This window comes from Acipenser ruthenus, chromosome 52 (assembly GCF_902713425.1).
Source record: "Acipenser ruthenus chromosome 52, fAciRut3.2 maternal haplotype, whole genome shotgun sequence".
Taxonomy (NCBI): domain Eukaryota; kingdom Metazoa; phylum Chordata; class Actinopteri; order Acipenseriformes; family Acipenseridae; genus Acipenser; species Acipenser ruthenus.
The window spans coordinates 922,906-944,854 of NC_081240.1; the positions used below are offsets into that span (position 1 = coordinate 922,906).

Consider the following 21,949-nt stretch of genomic DNA (forward strand, 5'->3'; position numbering starts at 1 on the left):
CTTCATTGTCTGGGTCATTTATTTTGTATTTTAAAATAATCTGTTTACAGAAAAAAGGTTTTTCATTATTTGTACAAACAAATAGAAACACCTGCCATAGCAGTGTCAATATGGTGTAGGGCCTCCATGGGCAGCCAGCATGGCAATGATTGGACGTGGCAGGTAGCGATTCTGCAAGGTGCTTTTTAAATTGTGCTGGAGGGATACGGGACCATTCCTCAATGATTACCAGCCTCTAATTCCTTCAGGTTGTGTTGTATTGGGGGTGGAAATCTGCAGTCAAGTCAGAATGGTCCATACATAGAGAGAGTCACATCACTTTAGAGACTGTTCCTTGTGAAAAAGCCTCAGTAGTAATTTGTGCCTATTTGAAAAAGGAAGCATCTGCCAGCCAAGCACCTCTTATCAGCCCTCTATCAAAGTCTGTCAGATCTATTGCCCTGTGGTCCCATCATGACTGAAACAGACTTGTGTCAGGGAGATGCATCTTTTACATGTAACACAATACATGTCAGGAATACCATTTCAATCAGGCCTGTGGATGACACAAAAGTGTGTGCTGCATGTAGCAGGTTTTCCAATGTTTTTGTCCCATTTTTTGTCACCATTGAAGAATTCTAGAACTGAAAGTGAAAAATGAAGGGGTTAAAATACCTCCAACACCGAGAAATTATCGCCCCCTGCTGGGAGAAACAAAGAACTGCAGTTTAGTCTCCTCAATACAAGGGTGGTTGGATAGCGGCTTCCCTTTGATCAAGGTGTTTTTTTTTTTTCCAGCATGCTACAGCACTGGGGAATCTGTTCGGTAACAATTTATTTATTCAGCATATATATGTGCGTGTGTGCGTGCGTGTGTGTGTCTGTTAAACAATAATCTAGACAATGACAAGCATTATTTATATAATTTAGCTACATCTGGTAAATCTATAAACCTGGAGCCACATGCATACCTTTATACAGGCAACCAATAGATACAGGATGCCTTTTCCTCGTGTTATTATTATTATTATTATTATTATTATTATTATTATTATTTTGTTTGTAAATTATCTCATCTGATTTCTGAAATGGTTGGATAATTACCCTCACAAGCACTTCATTAGATGCACTTGGTCTACTTGTTATGCAGTTCAGTTGCAATATTTATTTATTTTTGCTTATTTTAACAATAATGTGAATGAAATATCATTACAGGAAAGAAGACATTTCCATGGATATCGTAAATCACAATCAAATTGCATTACATGTGCAATCTGCCCACAGTGGAAAAGCACAAACATGTTTTAAGCCTGGCCTTTGTCGCCCTCTTCAGGACAAACTCTGTACCTGCGCAGAGCCTGATTGAAAATAATTCTTTTCACTTGGTGTGGTTCCATTGGAAATGTAGGGCTCTATTCACACAACCTTCAGGACTGTTCCAAGCACTGTTCTGTTAAAGACTCTTGATTTCTTTTTTTTAATGGTTTAAATGAAGTTAAATAACGTTTTATGAGAGTGGGAGAAATGCATTGTTTATTATTAATTTTATTACATTTATTTTGTATTATTATTCAAAGCACTGTTTAAGGTCAATAATACTTATAATCAGGTTTTAAATTAAAACCAAAATATAAAAAAGCACCCAGTTTAATAACTTTTTTTTAATGTTTAATGTTTCTGTTTATCAATTAACATTTTTTCCCCATATAATGTTTTGTACAGTTTGAATTTTCAATAAATGTTTTGTTCTGCACCTACTTCTGAAATGAACATAAACTAAGTGGACTGTCAACAGCAGCTGCTCTCTGGAAACGTGAAGTGAACAAAAAAGCTTTGGAGAAAATGTTAAACACACATAAAATACAGTGCCTTGCGAAAGTATTCGGCCCCCTTGAACTTTGCGACCTTTTGCCACATTTCAGGCTTCAAACATAAAGATATGAAACTGTAATTTTTTGTGAAGAATCAACAACAAGTGGGACACAATCATGAAGTGGAACGAAATTTATTGGATATTTCAAACTTTTTTAACAAATAAAAAACTGAAAAATTGGGCGTGCAAAATTATTCAGCCCCTTTACTTTCAGTGCAGCAAACTCTCTCCAGAAGTTCAGTGAGGATCTCTGAATGATCCAATGTTGACCTAAATGACTAATGATGATAAATAGAATCCACCTGTGTGTAATCAAGTCTCCGTATAAATGCACCTGCACTGTGATAGTCTCAGAGGTCCGTTTAAAGCGCAGAGAGCATCATGAAGAACAAGGAACACACCAGGCAGGTCCAAGATACTGTTGTGGAGAAGTTTAAAGCCGGATTTGGATACAAAAAGATTTCCCAAGCTTTAAACATCCCAAGGAGCACTGTGCAAGCGATAATATTGAAATGGAAGGAGTATCAGACCACTGCAAATCTACCAAGACCTGGCCGTCCCTCTAAACTTTCAGCTCATACAAGGAGAAGACTGATCAGAGATGCAGCCAAGAGGCCCATGATCACTCTGGATGAACTGCAGAGATCTACAGCTGAGGTGGGAGACTCTGTCCATAGGACAACAATCAGTCGTATACTGCACAAATCTGGCCTTTATGGAAGAGTGGCAAGAAGAAAGACATTTCTTAAAGTTTGCCACAAGCCACCTGGGAGACACACCAAACATGTGGAAGAAGGTGCTCTGGTCAGATGAAACCAAAATTGAACTTTTTGGCAACAATGCAAAACGTTATGTTTGGCGTAAAAGCAACACAGCTCATCACCCTGAACACACCATCCCCACTGTCAAACATGGTGGTGGCAGCATCATGGTTTGGGCCTGCTTTTCTTCAGCAGGGACAGGGAAGATGGTTAAAATTGATGGGAAGATGGATGGAGCCAAATACAGGACCATTCTGGAAGAAAACCTGATGGAGTCTGCAAAAGACCTGAGACTGGGATGGAGATTTGTCTTCCAACAAGACAATGATCCAAAACATAAAGCAAAATCTACAATGGAATGGTTCACAAATAAACATATCCAGGTGTTAGAATGGCCAAGTCAAAGTCCAGACCTGAATCCAATCGAGAATCTGTGGAAAGAACTGAAAACTGCTGTTCACAAATGCTCTCCATCCAACCTCACTGAGCTCGAGCTGTTTTGCAAGGAGGAATGGGCAAAAATTTCAGTCTCTCGATGTGCAAAACTGATAGAGACATACCCCAAGCGACTTACAGCTGTAATCGCAGCAAAAGGTGGCGCTACAAAGTATTAACTTAAGGGGGCTGAATAATTTTGCACGCCCAATTTTTCAGTTTTTTATTTGTTAAAAAAGTTTGAAATATCCAATAAATTTCGTTCCACTTCATGATTGTGTCCCACTTGTTGTTGATTCTTCACAAAAAATTACAGTTTCATATCTTTATGTTTGAAGCCTGAAATGTGGCAAAAGGTCGCAAAGTTCAAGGGGGCCGAATACTTTCGCAAGGCACTGTATATTCTACTATAACAATGACCACACAGTGCTGCTTTAACTAAACAATACCAGCAGACCAGCATATTTCGCTCAGGTCTTTGTAACTAAACAATACCAGCAGACCAGCCTATTTCATACAGGTCTTTGTAACTAAACAATACCAGCAGACCAGCATATTTCATACAGGTCTTTGTAACTAAACTATACCAGCAGACCAGCCTATTTCATACAGGTCTTTGTAACTAAACTATACCAGCAGACCAGCCTATTTCATACAGGTCTTTGTAACTAAACAATACCAGCAGACCAGCCTATTTCATACAGGTCTTTGTAACTAAACTATACCAGCAGACCAGTCTATTTCATACAGGTCTTTGTAACTAAACAATACCAGCAGACCAGCCTATTTCATACAGGTCTTTGTAACTAAACAATACCAGCAGACCAGCCTATTTCATACAGGTCTTTGTAACTAAACAATACCAGCAGACCAGCCTATTTCATACAGGTCTTTGTAACTAAACAATACCAGCAGACCAGCCTATTTCATACAGGTCTTTGTAACTAAACAATACCAGCAGACCAGCCTATTTCATACAGGTCTTTGTAACTAAACTATACCAGCAGACCAGCCTATTTCATACAGGTCTTTGTAACTAAACAATACCAGCAGACCAGCCTATTTCATACAGGTCTTTGTAACTAAACTATACCAGCAGACCAGCCTATTTCATACAGGTCTTTGTCCAGTGACTGCTGGGTCTGATGTAAGAAGAAAAAAACAGAGCGATTCAGCCTATTGTATCTTTCAAAGGTTTGCCTGCCAGTTGAAGGAGCCAATGATAGCAGGGTAATACTATTGTGAAGCTGCTCAAGGAACACTACAGGTACAGACTTGAATCCTCCCAGAAGCTGAGGGTGTGAAGTATAGAAGAACTGAAATGTCCGCTCAGGATAGACAAACACCAAAAAGATAACAAAGTTACAAACTGAATGAAAGGAGACAGGACAATATTGTGGGATCAAATAAAAGCAGGTTTTTCACATCTTCATCGTGCCCAGCTGGCACGAGCCTGTGAGGCTCTGTTGTCTTCAGAGCTCAAGCTCGGGTTCAAATGATTTCAGTCGCTTCTCGACTCTGGGATCAAGCTATCAGACACTTCCAGATGGTTAGTCAAGCTAACAGCCCCTAAAAGACTAAAACATGCCATTTAAAACACATGAAAGCCCCGTGCAGCCAGTCTACCCAGGCTAAGTGGTTGAGAAAGAGAGAGGGAGAGAGGTGTAAAGGGAAGGGGTGTATATCTCACTGCTCATGAACACACTGCTCCCAGGTAGGAAACCCACTGAAATCATTAAAAATTAAAAATGACAAACAACATTTCCATTGCTTGATTTTCAAGCACAATATTTTTAAGCAACACAGGGTAAATATTTCAGAGTGTTCAATGACTTCCTGTGCGGGGACCTCTTCACTACCTGTGCTTCCTGCCTGGGGTCATTCAACTGCATCATCAATATCTTTGTAACTCCATGAAATCATAAAGACAGGTAAGTTTTGTTTGTTGTGAAATCATCAGTGTCTCTGCCTCACTGCATCAAGCCTTATGACAGTAGTACAAAATCTCCACAGAACTAAATATGTTGTTATTTGTTCCTAAAATGATTACAACTCCTGTCCCACTCTCTCCTCTCCGCCCCTCTCACACTGATTCAGCAGTCTCTGCTCAGCCTGCTTGTCTAAACTTGGCCTCAGTCCCAAACCCTGCCTCTTAGAGCTTTATATAACTCCTGGAATTCAGAAACACTGGTAAGCTTCATTTCTTGTGAGACCCATCCCTGTCTCTGTATCCTCTCAACAGAAACAGCAGAAGCACATATTGTGATTCCAGCCCAGGATCACACTTCATGGTGAATCGAGGGTATTGACACAACTATTCCAATGGCTGGAGTTCCATCCTTCTTATATTCCTGTACAGAACTAGACACTCTAACACAGCAGTCAAACACATTGTTAATACTGTGATAAATCAGGAGAAATGGACAGTCTAAACATCGAAACAAGCTTGTTCTTGTTATTCCACTTGTTCTTCTTGTTGAAGAAGAAAACTCCCCTCCCCTCCAAAAACAATTGAGAACTGAAGTGGAGGCATTTCTGTCCATTTTACCCACTCAGATCCATCGCTTTCTAAATATATTGGTGCATCTGAAAAGATAATAGCACCGTCTTCAAATACAAGCTAAAGATTGTCAGATTGTCATTTTACTTTCACAATGAAAATAAATAAATAAACTAATTTAAAATGATTAAATAAGGTTGTATTTAAGTTTTAATATAAGAAATATGATTTTTAATTTGCACTTTAATCAAAACAATGTAATGGTTTTAAATTTGATCAGCAATAACTGCATGTAAATATTTTTATTAAAGAAATACAATTGAAAATAGGCTGATTAAAGTATTGTTTATATCATCTATATATTCTTAATATTACATTTCTGATCTTTAATATCCTAGTATGTGTGTGCTGAATGATTCAATGTGATTTTTGCTTAGATCTTTATTTGAAATGCTTCCTAACTATTCCAGCAAGAATTGCCTCTGAAAACTCTTCTCCAGGCTGATTGTGGGGAAACGAGGTGGGGAAGCATATTGGTGGTGCGCTGGGCACTGAAGTCCACAGGGTAAGCATTGTGCACTGCAGCCCGTGCAACAGTCATACGCTTCCCCACAATCAGCCTCCAGGAGTCTTTTCAGAAGCAGTGTTTTGCTTGAATAGTTAGTAAGCATGGTGAATAAAATCTAATCAGAAACAGCCGTAGAAAATCCTCATCAGGTAAGAAATGTAAAGATGACGTTTAAACCTTTAACCTCAGTGTGGTCCCCATGAGTGTTCATTAATATCTATCTATCAGGAGAGTTTTCAAAATGACCAATTGTATCTGTTCATGAAAACACAGCAGCATGGCTGATTGAAATGAAATCTCTTTGAAATGTTTGATGAAGGGGGTCAGGAGGTGGGGTCCTATTACCTGTAACACAGGAAGGAAGGAAGTGAACGGGGAGAGGAAACCAGTGTGGGGGCTGCAGGATCAATGGGCTTCACCTGAGTCAAAGAGAGTGGAAATAAAGAAGTGTGGAAAACAAAACGAGCAACAGCAAAACAAGAAGGGACTTGAGAGAACGATGTTCTGCTGATCAGAGGGAAGACATTGTCTGAAATGAATAAAACAAATAGTGCACAGATTTGAAAAGTAGGTCCCTTGATTGTAAGCTTTGTTTGAGTGTCTGTTCTCTATAAAATGGTTTTAACTCATGAAATCAGCACTGTAATAAATGAGCATGTCAGTAACGTACACACCCTGTCTGATAACACTAGAACATGTCTAGTTCTCATAATATACAGCCTTCCTTGGACTGGATGGACCACCCTTCACGTTCTCTTAGGGGGAGTGAGCAGTTCAGACTCTGTGCCTCAAGCTTGCCCTGAACTGGAGGGAAGAAAGCAGTTGGTGCTCAGAGACAAGTTTGTGGTTGAGGACTAATGGACTTTGAGATGTGGATTAATGCCCACGAAGATCGAACTCCACCAAACTCACTTCCTTGTGAACTTCTGAGGATTCAGACCCACACAGAAGTGAAGGTCTAGTGCAGTCAGATACATACTGTAGCTATAGAAGGGTTACTGTGACAATGCCATTCTCAAACTCCAGTCCCACTCACAACTCTCTCCTCTCCGCTCCTCTCACACTGATTCAGCAGTCTCTGCTCGGCCTGCTTGTCTAAACCTGGCCTCAGTCCCAAACCCCGCCTCTTAGAGCTTTACTCAATTCCAGGAAATCAGCGCAGTGAAGTTTCGTTTCTTGTGAAATCGTCAGTCTCTCTGTCTCACTGCAGCAAGAATGGCTTCAAACTTATGGTCAGAGGATCAGTTTAGCTGTTCAGTGTGTCTGGAGCTATTGAAGGACCCAGTCACTACAGCATGTGGACACAGTTACTGTATGGGGTGTATTAAGAACTGCTGGGATCAGGCTGATCATACAGGTGTCTACAGCTGCCCCCAGTGCAGAGAGACCTTTACCCCAAGGCCTGTTCTGCGCAGAAACACCATGCTGGCTGAAGTTGTGGAGAAATTAAAGAAGACAGGACTCAGTCCTCCTCCTGCTCAAAGTTATGCTGGACCTGGAGAGGTGTCGTGTGATTTCTGTACTGGGAGAAAGTTCAAAGCTGTGAAATCCTGTTTGACGTGCCTGGCCTCTTACTGTGAGACACACGTCAAGCCTCACTATGAGGGGGCTGCTTTCAAGAGGCACAAGCTGATCAATGCAATTGGAAATCTGGAACAGAAGCTTTGTGCTGAACACCAGAAGGTTTTGGAGGGGTTCTGCAGAACAGATCAGACTTGTATTTGCTGGCTGTGTACAGAAAAGGAACACAAGAGCCATGATACAGTCTCAGCTGAGACAGAAAGGAGTGTGAAACAGGTAAGGGTTTGAAACATTTCCTTGTAGCTATCCTAGAAGATAAGAATTCCCAGGGATATTTAACATGTCTGTTTACTAGGTTATACAGTTTCACATCAGATCAGATTTTAATTGTATATTAAGAGCTATTTAAAGAGCCCTAGTTTTTTAATTGCTCTTTCTAAACTATGATGTACTACAATGTATTTCAGGGTGTAACAGGGGTGTTGTTACGGGTGTGGCTATCGCTGATTGACAGGAGAGACACAGGAGGTTTTCTTTGATACAAAAAACACAAAACATTCAAAACAAAACACTGCTTGAAAACAACGAGAAAATAAAAGTTGACCAAACAAGAAAGGAGGTCCCGCTCCAGGAACAGTCTCCCTGACACCTCCTCTCTAGACTTGGGTGGGATTAAAATCCTGGATTTGAATATACCCTGCCATATCTAGCACACACTTGATTATCAAAAACATTATTTACAATCACACAAAAACACACTGTTTACACGTGCAGGACCTCAGCCCTGCCTCACAGGGTAAGAAGGATTTGTTCAGCTGTTTTGTGGTGCATTGGAATTTGTACTGTAAAATTAGCATGATTTATATTCCTAGTGTTTTTTATATGTATCTTGCAACTTAATAAAATCATAGATCAGTTTCATTGTTTAAGATATTATAGTTTAATTAGTTAAACTTTTTAAAAATGACATTCCCAGAAAAGTCAAGCTCCTAATTTAAAAAAAGCAGAAAAGACCAAGATTAATATGATATACAATATACAAGATTAATATGATATTCAATATTATTATTATTATTATTATTATTATTTATTTCTTAGCAGACGCCCTTATCCAGGGCGACTTACAATCGCAAGCAAATACACATACATTCAAGTGTTACAATATAAGTCATACAATAGAACAAGAAATACAATAATTCTCAAGTGTGACAAACCACAATTCAATACAATATACAAGATTAATATGATATTCAATATACAAGATTAATATGATATGGAGTAGTGGTTAGGGCTCTGGACTCTTGACCGGAGGGTCGTGGGTTCAATCCCAGGTGGGGGGGGACACTGCTGCTGTACCCTTGAGCAAGGTGCTTTACCTAGATTGCTCCAGTAAAAACCCAACTGTATAAATGGGGAATTGTATGTAAAAAATAAAGTGATATATTGTAACAATTGTAATTCACCCTGCATAAGGGCATCTGCTAAGATATAAATTAATAATATTAATAATATACAAGATTAATATGATATACAAAATATAATATTTACATTATATACAATATAAATCGGGCAGAAAAAAATAGCTTAATTTGGTGCGTTAAAACACATTTTTACATGATTAAAACAGATATGTATAAGTTACTTTAAAACGAAATGTAATAATCTATTTAGGATTTTGTTTATTAAAATCTACAATTTCTTTCGCTCACCCTACTAGTCCCCTCTTTCCTTTGCTCTCTTCCACAGTGAAGTCCTTCTGCTCACGGGCTCATTCTTCTGGGGATTTTGTGTATTTAGGCATTTTTTACACTGATTTCATTGTTTTGTATCAGTGCTGTTTTATCTGTGTTTATCGATTAAAACCGGAAATCAGAAGCCCTAAATATCCATTAAAGAGAAATCTGCTTCAGTTTCCTAGGTGCTTAACAAAACAAACATGTAACACATGCTAGATCAGCCATCATTCACTGTTACTAGTATGAAACAGTACCATCTAGTGGACAGCTACTGTGGATCAAGTGTCCTTTTGTATTGCTGGCAGCTGTGCACTAGATGGTGCTGTATCTTACTACTATACACACATGTTGTCTGAAACTGCTGCCTTTGTCCAAGTTTAAACCACCTCCAAGGAAGTTTTCAATTTAATTCAGCTATCACATTTAAACATGGATTAAAATGAGTGGAGCAATTTCATTATATTTAATCTTTTAAATGTTTAACCTTGGATTAATTTTAAACAAGGATTACATATAAATCCTGGTTTAAAGTTTTGTGCAACATGATTCAAATATAATCCTTGATTTAATCTGGGTTAGTGGTTAATCCACGCTGGTGCATTCGACCCTTAGGGTATCTGTGTGCATAATGTGTGTATCGTTACACAGAGAATTGTGAGGGTCTGGAACCAACTCCCCAGTAATGTTGTTGAAGCTGACACCCTGGGATCCTTCAAGAAGCTGCTTGATGAGATTCTGGGATCAATAAGCTACTAACAACCAAACAAGCAAGATGGGCTGAATGGCCTCCTCTCGTTTGTAAACTTTCTTATGTTCTTATGTTAATCTAACTTCATATAAAGGGGGGAGAGGTGTGAAAACACAGCCTGCTCTGAAATAGTCTGTATTGAATGTGACAGGATATCACTCAATGCCCTGTCAGAAATGTCACTGTGTCACTGTGTTTCTACACAGAAGCAGCTGGGAGAGACAAGACAGAAATACGACAGAGAATCCAGGAGAGACTGAAAGAAACTGATGAGCTGAAACAGGCTGTGGAGACACTGAAAGTGGGTATTGACAAGAGGGGGGTATCATTATTATTATTATTATTATTATTATTATTATTATTATTATTATTATTATTATTATTAACAGATGGACTGGAACACATCTACAGAAGTTTACTGTCTATCCCTGATGTGTTTTTGATATCAATTCTAACCATGTCTCCTCTACTGTGTTCTTTCACTCAGAGATCTGCATGCATAGAAATAAAGGAAAGTGAGAAGATCTTTACTGAGCTGATCCGATCCATTGAGAAGATCCACACTGAGGTTATTGAGCTGATTGGAGCTAACGAGAAGGCTGCAGTGAATCAGGCTGAAGGACGCATGAAGAAACTGGAGCAGGAGATTGCTGAGCTAAGGAGGAGAAACACTGAGCTGAAACAGCTTTCAGAGACAGAGGATCACATCCATTTTCTACAGGTAACATCACTGCTTGTTAGAAAATCTCAAGTCCATAACTGGGACGGTTTCAGACAGACCTCTCCAATTGAATGAATCCTTGCTTTTCCCCAGGAATGTTTTGGACCCCATTCTGTTTCACTGAAAACTCCTTTTCTCCACTTTCCTGTTGTAGAATTTCCAGTCTCTCTGTGCCCCTCCTGAAGCTGGAGACTTACCCAGCGTTACTGTCAATACAGACATCTCTTTTGGGGCTGTGAGGAAATCTGTATCTGAACTTAAAGACCATATTGAGGACTTCTGCAAGGGGGAATTAGTCAAAATAACCACAACAGGTTGGTGTGAAATAGATTCCTTTGGTAGAGATTTCTCAAATAGACCCTGGCTTGAGGAGGGACAGGACTTGCAAGACATTAATAAAGACCTCTTGCAGATTGTTGGCTATATGAATATTGCAGGAGGGAGGCAGCAGGGAAGAATGAGCAGGGAGGAGAGATTTTTACACCCTGAAATGCCGTGAATAAGCCTTGTTTCTTTTCAGATTGCTGTTTGGAGTCTTGTGTGTGTTGTGTATTAATCCACATGTTTCAATTCTATTTCTCTCTCTTTTTTCTGGCCAGTGAATAAAGTTGCAGTTTACAGTCTGCAGGCTCCAGAGCCAAGGAACAGAGCTGAGTTTTTAAAATGTAAGTCTGTTTTCACTGAAACATTTGATTGAAAGATGTGTCACTCCATTGTGAGAAGAGCCAACACTACAGAACATGGAGGGGTGGAGCTTGAGGGCAGCAATTATTATTATTTATTAGTAATTGTGAAGCCATTAATCTACACTCCTCTCCATCAAGTATTGGTTCAGATGAATACATGCAGGGAGGAGGGAGCAGGGAGGAGGGAGCATGGAGAAGATATCAGGGAGCAGGGAAAATGGAGGAAGGAGGAGGGAGCACTGTGGAGGGAGCAGGGAGGAGGGAGAAAAGAAGATTGAGGCGGGAGCATAGAGGGAGAAGGGAGGAGGGAGCAGTAAGGGTGCATGGATGAGGAAGCAGGGAGGAGGGAGCATAGAGGGAGGAGGGCACAGGGAGGAGGGAGCAGGGAAAAAGGAGGAGGGAGGATGCAGCAGGGAGCGTGCAGGAGAGATGAGGGAGCAGGTGAATTGTGTGAATTGTGACAGGGGTTAAATTAGGTGTGATCCTTCATTTTCCATTTTAAACGTTATTCAAATGCGTTTGTCTCTAGACTGATGTGAACTGGAGGAACGCTAATCAAAGTTTATCAGTGTTTATATTTATGTCAAGTAAACTAGATAACTCAGCTATTCAGAAGCAGCTTCTTTTTATACATGGGATACAAAAAGAAAAACTGTGTCATGTAAGATATAGCAAAGTTATATTTTGAAAAACCTCGATGTGAAACAACACAGAGCACAGAAATGACACATTTTTGCATTGTCGTTGAGACACTAATGACTCAATAATCATCAATTGAATTTGTAAAAGGTGGGAGAAAAGGACACACACACTGCCTATCACACACACACACCCTGCCTATCACACACACACACACACACACACACACACACACACACACACCCTGCCTATCACACACACACCCTGCCTATCACACACACACACACTGCCTATCACACACACTCACACGCTGCCCCATGCAGTATTTTTATAATCTCAGGTGAGCCATTTTTTTCCTTACTCTGCTTAGTTTATGTCAGTGAGTTTTTAAACAGAGAGTGAACTCCATAAAGAATTGTATTTAAAACAGCAACAACTTTGATAACGTGAACACAGTTTAAAATAAGGTTTGCATTGTGTGAGACAGTACAGAGAAAACCGCGATTGCTGTGGTCTGTACTAGGAGTGATAGGAGACTGCAACCAAAGAGAACACTTTGAACTTGTAACTTAAAAACAGCACGTTCCCTTTCAAGCACGAAATGGGTATCAACCCCTTTAAAAAATAAATAAATAAAAATACATTTTAAAAAAGACACTCTTCTGATAATAAGCTGACGTTTCCTGGAGTTTTTCAGGTGTTGTGGAGCTGAATTCTTCTTCTCTGCAGAGTGACATTCCTGTTTTGTGTTTGTTTTGTTTTTTTGTCGTCAGGGTTTCCGTGGCAATTGTTAGGGAGCGTGTTAAAATGACGCGCTTTCACATTTCTATTTTTCCATTTCTGTGTTCACGGGTTTGTTCTGAGGGTGGTTGTGTTTGCTCACATTTCTGTGAACCCTTTTTGTGTGAAGTGGATTCCCTTCAGTCCGAATCAGAGTGTATTTCAAAGCCCGTTGGTGCGGGTCCGGGTGATTTTTCGGGTGTCCGGTTTCTCCATGTTCGCGGTGACTCCCTCATGGAAATGCAGCTCTGTCCTCAGATGGGATGCGGAGCGGCTGTTGCCGAGGTGGTTCCGATGTTGGAAACGCGGGTTTCTCTTGGATTGATCAGGGAGGGCTGGACGGGTTTCTTTATCAAGCGCTCCCGAGAGGATTGTGGGATGTGCTGCTGTTTAATATAACGTTATAACTACATTAATAACATACGCGTACAGACACCTTACAGTACGCTGCTGAAGAATAAGAATCACACGAAGCTGAATAATGTATAAAGAGATATTAAAAATAAAACATGTCTATATATGTTCGTTGCTGTGAGGGCAGATTCACATCCCAGCGCTTTGGTATCTCTGGGCTTGAAACGGCGCTCCATAAGTGTAACACCTATTATTATTATTATTATTATTATTATTATTATTATTATTATTATTATTATTATTATTATTATTATTTCGTTTTATTTATCAGAAATATAAAAACATATTATTATTTCTATTGTGTGTGTGTGTCTGTGTGTAAACATTATTTTTTAAACTATAATAACGTTCCACTGCGGCTCTCAGTGATGACGTTTTACGATTGCTTCAGCTCACATTCAGCAGGTTCGTCAGGCTGTGTGACTGACATATAACCTGACCAATGAAAACGCAGAAAGGGTGGAAACGGTTGTATTATTGGCTGATCGCCCCAAAACAGCAAAAAAAACATGTCTGATTACTTGTGGAGAAGGGAGGAGGGAGCAGGTAGGATGGAGGAGGGAGCAGGGAGGAAGGAGCAGGGAGGATAGAGGAGGGAGGAGGGAACAGGGAGGAGGGAGCAGGGAGGAGGGAGCAGGGAGGATGGAGGAGGGAGGAGGGAACAGGGAGGAGGGAGCAGGCAGGGGGGAGCAGGGAGGATAGAGGAGGGAGCAGGGAGGATGGAGGAGGGAGCAGGGAATAGGGAGCAGGGAGGATGCAGTTGGGAGCAGGGTGGAGGGGGGAGGGTGGAGGGAGCAGGGTGGATGGAGTAGGAAGAAGGGAGCAGGGAGGATGCTTGTGGGAGGAGGCAGGAGGGTGGAGGGAGCATTCAAGAGGGAGAAGGAAGCATAGAGGAAGGAGCATGGAGGATGGAGGAGGGAACAGGGACTGATGAAGCAGGGAGGAGGGAGTGATTTGAGGACAGCGCAGACAGTGACTGTTGTATGTTTCAATTCTATTTCTCTCTCTTTTTTTCTGCCCAGTGAATGAAGTTGCAGTTTACAGCCTGCAGGCTCCAGAGCCAAGGAACAGAGCTGAGTTTTTAAAATGTAAGTCTGTTTTCACTGAAACATTTGATTGAAAGATGTGTCACTCCATTGTGAGAAGAGCTAACACTACAGAACAGGGAGGGGTGGAGCTTGAGGGCAGCAATTATTATTATTTATTAGTAATTGTGAAGCCGTTAATCTACTCTCCTCTCCAACAAGTATTGGTTCAGATGAATACATGCAGAATGACTGGGGGAGGGGCATTTGTTGCCTGTTTTTCCACTCAGACCTTTCTCTCCCTAAATATCTTGGTATCCCTGAATAGATAATCATCCCATCTTTTAATACATGTACAATGCATGTGAAACCAGTTGTGGGGTAAAATGAACAGCTATCCCTCCCAGTCATCCTGTGCTGGTAGTAAATGTATATTGCAGTATCACTGCACTTGTGGGATGGATTGCTCATTAAAATATTAGACAGATATTTGAAGAGTGGGTGATATTCTATTGAAGATATTTAGTAAGCAAGGGGTCTGAGTGGAGAAAATGGCAACACATACCCTGTAGGAACATTAACCTCTCAAAACCCCAGCCCCTCACAGACAATTTCCGCCTGGGGGGCTGTGCCCTTAAATAAATCACAATATCTTCTAAAGTATAGACAGCACAGGCATGGTTCAGGGCTTGAATTCAAGGTAACCCCTTGGGCATCAAGACTAAAACCTCAGGTGTGATAAAAGTCTTACTCGGTACCACACTGGAAGGAGATATCCAGAAAAAATACATAAAAAAACAACAAACGCTTTTCATTTTTTTATGTTCTATAGTCATTTTTTCAACTTGTAGCATATGAAAAGAGCCAGATTTTTTTCCAGTGCTTCACCAACTTGTCTACTATACTGGGTAACAATTTGGAACTGTTTGAACAAAGGGATCAAATTCTACAGGAGTTTTTACAAAGCTAAGCCCAAGGGTCCCCAAACCTCTCCAAAAATAAACATTGTGTAAATCTTTATGTCAATTGATATACTAAGTTCTAAAAGGGATGTTATCTTCTGGCACCTCACAGGCATTAGCCTTTGAAAGGCTGTTTTTTTTTTTCTCTTATCTCATTCAAGAGGTGGGCGTGTTTGTTTGCACATCGATTACTCTGTGATGGATTGGGCTACAAACAAAGTAAAGGTATGAATGGAAAGCTTGTGACCTCCCCTACAACGTGATCAGGGAGATTTCATCGTCATGAAGGTTGTAAGACCAGAGCAGCAAAACGCAAGCTAGTCGATTGCTTTTGTTTTGAATGCATGGGGGTTCTAGACACATTGCGAATGGGATATCTCAGCGGTGAAATGACGGATTCGAAAAATTCCTTCGCTGTTTGACGGTAGAAAAACAACGATTTTGATATCGAGTCAGCTTTTTTTCTCTTTTGCTTTTGTAATAATATTAAAAATGATTTATGAAATATAATGTGTAATTGCAGTACCATGTTGTATGAATACATTCATTTTTAATACACTTACAGTGTGTGTGTGAGTTAATTCAAAACTAAATTTAATGTAAAAATGAATGAAATCTCTAACTTGTGTATTTTGTGTTGAATGTGCTGCCCTTCTCCCTTTTAGTATTGGCCCTTCATTTCCTAAAAAATGAAACAAATAAATACAGCATCTTTATTAAATTCATTTAGTTTGATGTATTATGTGCTTGTAAATATGTTATAAGGGATTCTAAAAATGGGTATGATTGGCTGGCATATATTATAATCAGCTTATTAAAAGTTTACAATGAGTTATGAAATATAATATTTACGTGCAGTTCCATGTTCCGCCCGCGGGACTAGAGGGCGTAAGAGGTTTTAAGTGAACTGTAATTGTATGCAGAGCTGCATTTGATTGCTTCCAATTGAAGCAGTTTGATAAGATCGAGGAATTATAATGAATAAAACAATCAAGAGGGTTTAAAGATAGCTTCCCTTGTACCTCTCAGAACTGCATTTCCCATCATCCTCCTGCTCACATATGTAATTGAGATGGAATTACCAGTGAGCAGGAGGATGATGGGAAATGTAGTTCTGAGAGGTCCATGCGGGGACATGGGAAGCCATCTTGAGGCAGAAAATGCAATTTAAAAGTATAAAAAAGTGGTCAAAATGTATTAAAAAAATAGTTAAAACAATACACACACCTTCCATAAACAGGATGTGAGGATGCAGCAGACAATGATTGTTGATTTTCTCAGTGATTTGACTTTTCTAACCGTCTCTCCTCTACCCGTCCTCTTCTCTTCAATCAGATTCCTGTCAGCTCACACTGGACCCCAACACAGCGCATAGAAACCTCTGTCTGTCTGAAGGGAACAGAAAGGTGACATGGAGGAGAGAGACCCAGAGATATCCTCATCACCCAGAGAGATTTGATAGCTATCCCCAAGTGCTTTGCAGAGAGGGTTTGTCTGGGACTCGCTGTTACTGGGAGATTGAGTGGAGGGGGGGAGGGGCTTCTATAGGAGTCACATATAAAGGAATCAGCAGGAAAGGAGGGGATCGTTCCTGTCGCCTTGGATACAATGACAAGTCCTGGAGTTTGGACTGCTCTGGTTCCAGTTACACTGCCCGACACAATAACAATCACACTGCAATAACTGCCCCCCGCTCCCCCAGAATAGGAGTGTATCTGGACTTTAATGCCGGCACTCTGTCCTTTTATGGCGTCTCTGACACAATGACCCTCCTGCACAGATTCCAAACCACATTCACTGAGCCGCTCTATCCTGGGTTTGTGCTTCATTATTCTGATTCCTCTGTAACAATCTGCCAGCTGAACTAGACTGTTTTGTGCTGTAAGAAACCCTTTGTATTGAACTCCCTGTCTGTCCTCTCCACTCCTCGGGTGAAGGGAATGTTCAATCTGACACAACTTTGGATGAAAGTTAGGGGGTAAAACGGCGCCACCTGCAGAGCGAAACGAGGGGAATTATTTGTTTTTAGCAACGAATGGATTTCATACGAAGTAACTGTATTTAATTTATTTTTTAAGAATTGTTATGTTATATATATATTTTAAAAAATGGCATCCAATACTCAGTGCTGTAACAGTTTTAAAAAAGTGAACTTAAGTTAGCATTATTGTGTGTGTGTTTTTGTTTTTTGATTTCCATAAAATGTTTAATATTTCAGATTTTAGTAATGTGATTTAATAAAAAAAATTAACGTGATAGACTGACTTTTTCTCATTTCTTAATACTCATTAACATGGTTTTTCAAATGAGAATGAGCAAGAAAGAGGTGAATGAGAGAGAAAGAGGTCTGGTAAAGCATAGGGAAGCATTGTAAAGCACAGAGGTCTGGTAAAGCATAGGGAAGCATTGTAAAGCACAGAGAGGTCTGGTAAAGCACAGGGAAGCATTGTAAAGCACAGAGACGTCTGGTAAAGCATAGGGAAGCATTGTAAAGCACAGAGAGGTCTGGTAAAGCATAGGGAAGCATTGTAAAGCACAGGGAGGTCTGGTAAAGCATAGGGAAGCATTGTAAAGCACAGAGAGGTCTGGACTCTAACCCTGGGCTTGAGACTCAGCTCAGTGATTTGGATTCCTGAACAGCTTCTTAGTAAAGGTATTATTCAGCATGCCGCCGCACCGTGAACTAATAAGAAAAGACTTTCAGTACCTGGCAGGCTCTTGTGACATATCAGGAGGGTCATTCTCTTTACTCCTTCTTCTTCTCCTTGGAGTCGTGTCCATGCCTCTCTCTCCTGAATCACTCGTTCCTCAGTTAGCTGGGTTTCTCCTCTGCAACACAATTGAAACAAGTCCGTTGTTAAAGAGTACAGTGCTTCAAATGTCATTTTTCTTTCTCTTTCTTTAGAGCGGCCCCTTATCTTTTCATGCTGTTTGAAAAGATAAGTGTTCGTTTTTGGAAACGTCTGTGTTGCTAATTGAGTGGCATGGGGTGCGGGTTACACTGCCCTCCTTACCTAAAGGAATGTGCAGCAGGTGTCCAGGTGTCAATCAAAGAATTGATCATCAATTACCCCTTTGTCTTCGTTTGTTTGTGCTGTGCTTTCACCTTCTGCTATGGTTGCCACCTTTGAGATACGAAAATACCAGACGCCCCCCCAGCACAAAATAAATAAATAGCCTACACACACACACACACACACACACACACACACACACACATATGCACACACACACACACACACACACACACATATGCACGCGCACACACACACACACACACACACACACGCACACACAGAGATAGTACATTGTCTTACCTTAAACTTCTATACATGGACATGGAAGATGCAGTCTTGGTAAATAACTTTAGTTTAGCCATCTCCGAATGTGAACTTTTTCCTTTTTCTGAATTTTGAACTATTTCCATTATTCTGTCCAGTTCATTTCTTGAAGCTGTGTTTTATGTTTGATTTAGCCTGTTCTGGATACTGACATAAAAAAAAACCTCAAGACACGAGTAGTTCAGATTGCATCTAACGCAGAGTTCACTTTTAACTGTGTCAATGCTGAGGCGATTTCTCTCGTCGGTCCACAGATTTCCCATAACACTGAACATGCGTTCTATGATCGCATTACTGCAAGGTACTGAGAAGACATGCTGAACCATTCTCAGAAGTGTTGGGCATTCCACTTTCTTGAAAAATGCACACCATTTGTCCACAGGCCCTGTGAGAGAGTCATCCTCAATTAGCGCTGGGGCAGCGGTGCATAAGACGCAGTACTCGTGTACAGATCATCATTCATGCCCGCCGCAGAATTTGCTTTCAAAAGGTTGTCCAGCTTCATCAAATCATCCAGCAATTGCAGTCTTGAAGTTTAATGAAAATACTTTAAAAGGGGAATCTTTGAAAGAGAACCACTTCTCAAGGTAAGCCACTGCACGTGGCAATTGCAGTTTGCCTGCATGATCAGAGGTTGCAGAGCCTTCCATTTTGTAAAGACAGAACAGTTTTTTCCATAATTGACGGATGTGTTGTCTGCCCCGTAAGCACACCCGTCCTTAACGTCCAGCCCATGGTCTGTCAGAGCACCAGCAATGCACTCAAAAATGGATGCTGATGTCTCATCAGACTCCTCATAAAAATCCTAAAGAACATTGCTAACCCCTGTTCCTACGTCAAAAAAACGGGCAGCCAATGGGAAACATTTTCTGTTTCCCTTGTTAGAGGCATCTGTCGCATCTGCAAATGGAGATCGGCTGTCTTTCAGTTTCTTAACTGCGGTCTCAACAGAAAAAGAAAAAGCCACGAGTACATTCACCACCAGACTCTGTATTTTGGTTCGACCCAACTGCACCTTGCTTGCTCCGGGTGAATCAGCATGCAGTCGTGTAACAAGTTTACTGCCACAATCCATTGACAGAAAGCTGTAATGATGTTTAACACCATGAAACACGTAGGCTAACTCACTTGCCGTTACAGTGTCTTCTCTCGCTGTATTCCTGGGTGGTCCTGGTCTTGCATACACTCTCTACAGCTGCTTCATGTTTTTCTTCCCTTTCCTGTGCTGCTTTACGGCATCGACACCATCAAACTTCACAGTGAACTTACACTCGCAGACAGTACCACGGCAATCGTACTGTCTGCCGTTTAGCGAGCCAATCTTTAAAGTCTGATTCTTTTAACCAGTCGTCATTGAAGACACAGGTCCTCTTCCTCTTAGCTTGTGCTCTCTGTCTTGGTGGAGTGGTGGGAAGATTGTCTACTTCTTCATTTGTCTCTGCCATGGTGACTAACGTTACAGTTTCGCTACTTAATAGTTTCGCACTTCTTCATTCAAAGGGCTGCCAAACTTAACAGCAGCGCGCATGCTCACACCAGATAACACACAGCGGTGAGCACTCAAGAAAACATACCGGCACAGCGTTTTGGTGTCTTACGTTGTTACCTCAATTCTATCTGGTGCATTTACACACCGCTGTGTTATAGTATTTGAGTTTCACTCATACAAGCACAACATGTGATATTAAATTGTTTATTGTAACACATGTTTTAGGAACATATCCAATAGCGTAGAATGATTAGAATTACCGGACATCTTCCAAAAAAAAGGACAGGGGGTCAAAGTACATAAAAATACCGGACAGTCCAGTAAAATACTGGCGGGGTGGCAACCCTAGCAATCATTAATGAGGGAAGCACAGAGTACCCCGATATACTCACAGCAGAACAGCCTCCATTCACAAAACCTATAGCAACGCGATCATTAACGAGGGGAGCACAGAGCACCCCGATATACTCACAGCAGAACAGCCTCCATTCACAAAACCTATAGCAACGCGATCATTAACGAGGGGAGCACAGATTTGCAATTCCCAGTAAAATGTAATGTTTCTATATTCCAATCTGTGCCAAACGTCACTTTAAAAACCCGTGTATTATGAATGTAAAACCTAGTCCGGGTCTGTCCCGCGACACATCCGTTTCATTTACACTGTAATGCAGACTCACATGAACACAATATTTCTACCTGTGCTGAGTGGGAGCTGCAGAGGGACTGTGTTTTACGTAACTTCGTTAAACTGCAATAAACTCTCTGTCAGACTTTCTGTGTCCTCACCTCGGACTGTATAAAGCAGGATAGGACAGTCAATCCCGTGATGCAGTTCGGTGCTCCATTACAGGCGCCATTTGTGGAGCCCACTCAGTACTGAATACATTGCGGCGATGCTGTGCTGCAGCGCCAGGATATACCGGTATGTTTTAATAACAATACAAAATATCGTCATTATAAAGAGACTGGCTGTTATTTATGTTGATTATGTGAAGAAACATTTTGCCAGGCTAGCGCGAATACTTTAAAAGCATTGCGAGCGCGCTGTGAAAGAGCTCTACGGGCTCCGGAAATGCGTCACTGTTTACTAACTCCACCCACTTGTGACATCATTGTCCTATCCTTCCTTATATAGTCCTAGGTCCGCCCTAGTGCTTCGTAAAGCCGACAGCTATTGGCTGATCTCGACACACATCATACAAGAGTTCTGTCAGACTTTCCAACAAGCAAGACTTTCATTTGACGCGCGTTTTATGGAGCCTCGTTATCATAACGTCTCTTATTATCATTAACGCCCGAATTATAATTATACGATTTTAAACCATCAAAAACGAAACCTGCCGAACCTCTGGAACCAGACCGATAAAAAGAAACTCAAAACTGGATGTCAAAAACGGAAGCAAAAGACGACAAAAAGATAAAATAAACTGCAATAAACACACTGTCAACCTTTCTGTGTACATTTCAAAATGATTATTCCTGTAAAGGGTGTGCTCTGTTTTTTGTTAACTGTTACTAAGTAGGCTAAAGTAAAAAAGAAAGTGCGCTACAGGTAATAATTTGATTTTACTGCATTATTATTATTATTATTATTATTATTATTATTATTATTATTATTATTATTATTATTATTATTTATTTCTTAGCAGACGCCCTTATCCAGGGCGACTTACAGGTGTTACAAAATATCATATTACAGATAAGAGCCGTTATAAAAATACAGTCAAGTCAGCGGCAAACAGGAGCAAATTCAACTGAGAACAATACA

The 21,949-nt window shown here is 40.6% G+C and overlaps 1 protein-coding gene and 1 long non-coding RNA gene across 2 annotated transcripts; one reads left to right on the forward strand and one right to left on the reverse strand.

Annotated features, from left to right (window-relative positions):
- Positions 1-7,269: 7,269 nt before the first annotated feature.
- Positions 7,270-17,602, forward strand: LOC131722997 (tripartite motif-containing protein 16-like). The gene is made up of 7 exons (XM_059016253.1): positions 7,270-7,913; positions 9,533-9,546; positions 10,341-10,422; positions 10,609-10,842; positions 10,997-11,156; positions 14,384-14,449; positions 16,684-17,602. The coding sequence occupies exons 1-7, from the start codon at positions 7,332-7,334 to the stop codon at positions 17,214-17,216; spliced, it is 1,671 nt and encodes a 556-aa protein (XP_058872236.1). The 5' UTR covers positions 7,270-7,331; the 3' UTR covers positions 17,217-17,602.
- Positions 17,603-17,734: 132 nt separating this feature from the next.
- On the reverse strand, positions 17,735-20,236 carry LOC131723004 (uncharacterized). The gene is made up of 2 exons (XR_009320098.1): positions 18,666-20,236; positions 17,735-18,177 (listed from the first exon to the last, which is right to left on the reverse strand). It is a non-coding gene; the product is annotated as an uncharacterized LOC131723004 (long non-coding RNA).
- Positions 20,237-21,949: the final 1,713 nt, after the last annotated feature.